Genomic DNA, 6,000 nt, shown 5'->3' with positions numbered 1-6,000 from the left:
ATTGATTTTTGAAAAAAAAATTAATATTTTTCTTTTTGGTACATACTCATGAATTCAGTGATCATTAAACGACATTATACCTAAGAATCCTTAAATTAGGTACTTTCATGATGACATGCGAATCTTTTTGGCCCAAATAACATTTCATTAGAAAGAAAATAAACGCAATAATTGAATCTAAAAATGACGAAGTAAAAAAATTCACTCTACATTCACACAATTGATATAAGATTCTCGTATACATTATCTTATTCAAGTTTCATTTTTAGAATTACACAAAATATACCCGTAAAACTAGAGGAGGTCTAGCGAATACATTCTTTTTTCTTCTTCAAATTTTGTCCGATAAAGAAGACATAGTTAAAACACAATGCAGATCATCATATATGATAAGGTACAATCAAATGGATGACATATGCCAGACTTAGGAGCAGAATAAAAATACTATCTGGAAATCACCATGTAGGTGAAATTACAGTTGATAAAATTTAAACAAATGTGATTCGGGCATTTCAATAACACAATAATATATCAAAAATGGTGTGTAAATTTTTTTTGAAACCAAGTTACTAAAGCAGACAAGAAATGGAATGGAACTTCCAGACTGCCATCGACATCTCTCAATCCATTTACACCTCATTCAACTAGAGCTTACCTCGTTACCTTGTAGCTCTGCACAACAGAATACAGGAAAAATTACATCAGAAAGTTGGCATGAAACTAGTATTGAACACCACCCCGTTTAATACGGTCAAGACAATAGCCACAAAAATGATATACTATAGTGCTATTGTTTCTGAATGTTCAAATTTCAAATTTATCTTTTTAAGCTTGCTTACAATACATCTACACTGGAGTAAAATGTTTTGAGTGCATTTGACTATGAGAAACATTGTTTCTGTGATTGGGTACGAATGTGTTTTGCCATTCTCACCTAAATTGTGTGCTAGCAACAGAAGAAATGTACTCGACGAAGTATTCAATTCGATCATCCTTTTCGACGAAGGGGTAAATCTGACTCTTAACTCAGCCCATAATTCAGATTACTCTTTTCTTGTATCAAGAAGCCTCACTAGTAAGGAAAGCAATTACATCAGGTTCGGGGAGAAAATGAAGAGAGATGATGGTGCTTCTGGATTCAAAACTAGATATAAGAAACAGCATTATATTTCAGCTCTGGCTTAACTTTATCAGCATAAAGAATAAACATTGATGGCTTAGTCCGGGTTAAGGTGGGTTTAAGTGACGAAGGAATGATACAAGGGGATCATTGTAACCCAATCCACGACTTCAAGATGGTCTAAGAAGAACTACGTTTATCAAAACTCATGAAAAACATCAATAATCTATTCTATTTCAATCATAATTTACTTTTTCAATAATCTTCATTTTGATAAACAGAGCAACTTAAAATATACAGTAGTTGCACTTTCTTCAGGAGAGAATTAAGAAAATATATTCCCCTTTGCAATTTTTTTTTCAAACGAATAAGCAGTGGTACCCTGACCCCCTCAAATGACAAAGTCTAGTTAACACTGATGAGGCGTTTTATCCAACACACAGAACACTCAGGCAAATTTTAAAGAACGCATACCTTCACTCTTTTCATAAGGTCTTTGGCTTTCTGGTCATTCTTAAAATGATCACGCACCGGCTGCATATCACATTAAAAACTAGGTAAGGCGCACAAAGAAAGGTAGAATTCCAAATATATTGAACTATAAAAAAATAAAATTTGTGGTGCATCTTGAGAGACCAAAGAGTACAATATCTTAAATTTAGTATTAGTTGATATTAAATTGCTAATATGATTGATTATTGATTTATTTTTAGCAAGTAAAAATGAGATATGCCACAAACAAAGAGTTATTCTAGGGTGTCGGGACTATATTAATTGTATATATCAAACTCAACAAACTATTGAGGTAATAACATCAACAATTAAGATATCACTTTCACATAAGTGCTGCTAAAGTAAAAGTAGAATATAAAAATGAAGAGTCAATGCAAATGAACAGAGCAAAATTTGCAAATTTATCAAGTTGTAGTTATACAAGGACTATAGAAGAGACTGGATGAAGAATGTATCAACCTGTAATATCTTATTGACTGCTTTTGATAATGCAGGTTTCAGGTCTGCAGGATGCAAACTCCCACTTTCATAGTCAGCAGCTAATTCTTCAAATTTTGTGTAGGTCCTAGAGTGGGAAAAAGAAGAAAATGAAAAATGAGCCATATTGAATAAATGACTGTACTGTAGTTAGCAAATCAGCTAGATGGATTTGAGAAAATGCGGAAATGACACACCTGTCACCACCATTCTCAGCACTTCGCTCAATTTTAAACTCATTAAACCAAGGGAGGACGATATACTTGACGTACTCCAGACATGGATTCTTTTCTACAACCTTTGGTGGACAAAAAGCCTTCTTTATCTTGACATTTACTTCTGCCTTTGGTGTTCATGCATGGCACAGGAAAAAAAATACTTCAGTACACTAGGACATCGGAGGCAATGAAACCACCAGCTAGAAAAATCTATTACGAACACTGACACTCTACCTAAAAACAATTGTAGCACTGTGTTAAGGTGACAAATATATATAGCTAGACAGCCTAGAGGAAAAATCTGAAGATACCTCTTCATCCTCCATGTAAATGGAAGAAGAGGGGTCACTCTTGGACATCTTCTCTTGACCTTCCTGCAAACCAGGGAGCATATCTGCACGCCAAGATCACAAGGAAACAAACATATCAGAAGAGTTAGTCAAGTAAAAAAGAGTTTGAGTTTTAGAATAAAAAGAGACTATCATACGATGGGACAATATGATAGGCTTGTTTTTCCTCTTGATGTCATCACAGTACTCTCTTGCAAGTACATTAACCTTTCGCTGGTCCATGCCTAGTTGACAGATGTCAGCCTATAATCAACAAATATCCTTATTTAGCTGGTACAATCATAATTTAGACAAATAATTACCATTGTCACACAGACCATAGAACTGAACAAAAATACACATTGTTCACAGGCAACAAATGAACAAAAAGTACGCATCTCTCATATCTGTCCATCAAGAAGCATATGCTTACCCAAACTAGAAACTCAAGGCAAGCCAGCTATATGGATAGAAAGTGAAAACAACTGGCAATGCACTTTTTACTCATTTGTAACCTAGACAAGCAAGAAACATAATAGCATTGCAGGGTTTACCAAGACAAGTAAGAAGTAGATTATGATACTAGAGGGGTAGCTTGCATGCCTAAAAAAATACAGTGAAGCTGCTTCTGTTCTTTCTAATAAAATCTCACAAAAGATGCTTATATTTGACTTAACATTTTTCTCAAAAGTGTCTCTTTTTTTTCCACCCCAACCCCAGGAGGATCAACACTGTTCCCACTCATCCTCCAGCATGAATCGAACCCTCAACTTATCGGTTGATTGTGGAGGTGCTCAGCCACTCGAGCAAGCCTCATTTTCATTAAACTAATTGAGCAACTTAGATTCCCATTTCCCCTTTGACGTATCCAGCTAACTGAACAAGAAAAAAAATATATCAAAATAGTTAGTTATAAAAAGACATTACCTTAAGGAAGAATATGTCAGCACATTGCATGCACGGGTAAAAGATCTGGGCTGCAGTCAACTCATCTTGCTCAGACCGACCCATAATTTGGCAGCACCTTATAATGAAGAAAAAACATGTAAGCAATAACTGACTGCTCCTTTTCAGAAGAAATAAGGAAGGTTCAAATGCTTTAAGCTTTACCTTAAAATCCTTGGAAGCTTGTTCCTTCGAGCTATGTCCATAACAAGAGGCCAGTACTCATGAGCTCTGGAGTTAATCTCTTTTGAAGACCACAAAAATTCCACTTGATCCCCTTCAAGATTCATTCCAACAGCCTTCCATATCTCAATCAAATATTGACCAACAACCTCAATTTTCTTCAAATCACCTCCCATCTTGTTATTTAACTGGGCAAACCAATCTGCAATCCAGATCTTCACCTTGCAGCCAGCCGAAGTCAGTTTGTTGACATTTAGTGCCTTCAAAACTCCCTGTTTAGCAAAGAAAATGCAAAAGAGAAGAAAAAAAACAATCATGAGATGCTAAAAGGATAACATAACTGCACCGGAGCCCCTCCACTAATTTCAGTAGTTATCCTGCACAAATGTAACAGGAAGAAATAATGGCATAAAAAGTAGATTTTCCTGATGATTTGTTCAACAATGTATCACTTAGCTTGCGGTGATCTAATTGCCTAGTGCTTTTTATTACTTCATGGGAATATCTCGACTGATGAAACAGTAGTTGGTCTTGTTTTTTCTTTAGTATTTAGTAGTTCCTGCACTTGTCATGTTTTATCGATAATCTGCAAGTGATAGTTAAGCTCTTATTTTGCAAGGTGAAATTGAAAGCAAGTTCTAATGAAACACCAATAATTCCATTCACATGATGTATAGGTTTGTCAATCTAAATAATTGATTATCGATTGATTTCATTGTATGACATACAAACAGTTCATATGAAATAATTCAGGCTTTTTTGTCAATCATCACCCCTTAGAGCAAAGACAAATCTTCCCTTCCCCAAATCTGACAACCACTTGAAGTCAACAAATGAGTTTCTTTCTCTATGACATTTATTTTATGTTATTAACAAGTAAAAAAAACCTGCATCTGAAGGAAGTCGATTACTGATCAGGAAACAAAGGGAAAACAATCAGTTCAAGTAGAATTGTGAAACAAAGTAAGCCACACACATTCCACAAACCAGACACTAGGCAAGTGGCAAATTTGTATCATCTTCATTGCTGCAGTTAAAATGTGGGTGGAATTGAGGTTTACAAACCTGAGCAATGTGCATTCGACCAGAAGGCTCAAAACCATCATAGCAAATGGGTTGTGGCTTCTTTGCCAAAAGATTCATCAACTCATCCTCCTGTATGCATTCCTCCCCAATACTCCTAACAATCTTGAACTTTTCCTCCAAACTCATCCTAAAACATCAGTATGCGACAAATTCAATATCACATATGAACACGACTAAATTACAGCAAAGGAACAAAAAAGAAAATCCTATTTCACTAATATCAAACAACTAATTCTCTATTACGAACTAAGTGGAACATCTATCTGGATCCACTATATCTTTTTCAATGCACTTTCATTCCAATACTCAATAACTAGACATGAAAAGAAATTACACAACCCTGAGAGCATATTGACTTACTGTGAAGCTGAAATGGAAGGATTGGATGAGGAAGCTGTCAATGAGAGTGCATCAATAGCTTCTGAAGCTTCTTGGTTATCCATATTCCTGCATCCACATAGAATTACGGTATTAACTGATTTTTCTGATATTTTTTAAAACTAATTTGGGCTCAGACTTACTGGGAAGATGATTTTTCTGAAGCCTCTTTGTTATCCATCTATCTGTTCTTGATTTTTCTGCAGAGAACAAGAATTAGGGTTTAGGATTGGTTGGAGAACATTCTTAAAATATACAACAGATAGCATTTTGACACGTGCATGCGCAGCTAAGATTGCGGGTCAACACGCAATTTAAATTAAGAAAGAAAATCTAAAGATTCTAACAGAAGTAAAACAATTAAGAAAAATATGAAACAGAAACAAAGGGAAAGAAAACCAAAACCTTCAGCAATGGCGGAGATGGTAAAAGAAAAAGACGACTGAAAGAGACGAATATAAATTAGGGCTTTTGTTTGAAGGTTGTTTTTGGAATTACAAAATATAAAACAGGAGATTATAGTAAAATACATAGTATTAATTTAAGACAAACTGATATTGTACCAGTTTGGTACTAGTATTATTTAGGATTAGTTACGGAAATCTCACCTTTTAGTTTAATTATTAGAGATAATTGTATAGAATGATAAAGTAATAATATAAAATAAATATAGTAGTTATCGTTTGATTTATTTGGGTTCATAACAAACTGTTTGTTAATTCCTCTCTCTCCCTCATATTCTCCCTTGCCA

General features: G+C 34.7%; 1 protein-coding gene across 1 annotated transcript; it reads right to left on the bottom strand.

The window, feature by feature from the left end:
• Positions 1-357: 357 nt before the first annotated feature.
• Positions 358-5,751, bottom strand: LOC107008204 (tyrosine--tRNA ligase 1, cytoplasmic). Its single transcript, XM_015207132.2, has 12 exons — positions 5,655-5,751; positions 5,393-5,449; positions 5,232-5,318; positions 4,851-4,998; positions 3,768-4,057; positions 3,585-3,681; positions 2,816-2,921; positions 2,640-2,722; positions 2,308-2,453; positions 2,093-2,198; positions 1,595-1,654; positions 358-672 (listed from the first exon to the last, which is right to left on the bottom strand). Exons 2-12 carry the CDS (start codon positions 5,428-5,430, stop codon positions 652-654), a joined length of 1,182 nt encoding a protein of 393 aa, XP_015062618.1. The 5' UTR covers positions 5,431-5,449; positions 5,655-5,751; the 3' UTR covers positions 358-651.
• Positions 5,752-6,000: the final 249 nt, after the last annotated feature.

The sequence above is a fragment of the Solanum pennellii genome, chromosome 1 (genome assembly GCF_001406875.1).
Source record: "Solanum pennellii chromosome 1, SPENNV200".
NCBI classification, from domain to species: Eukaryota; Viridiplantae; Streptophyta; class Magnoliopsida; order Solanales; family Solanaceae; genus Solanum; species Solanum pennellii.
The sequence above is the reverse complement of the archived record's forward strand: the minus strand, read 5'-3'. Positions and strand labels throughout refer to the sequence as shown.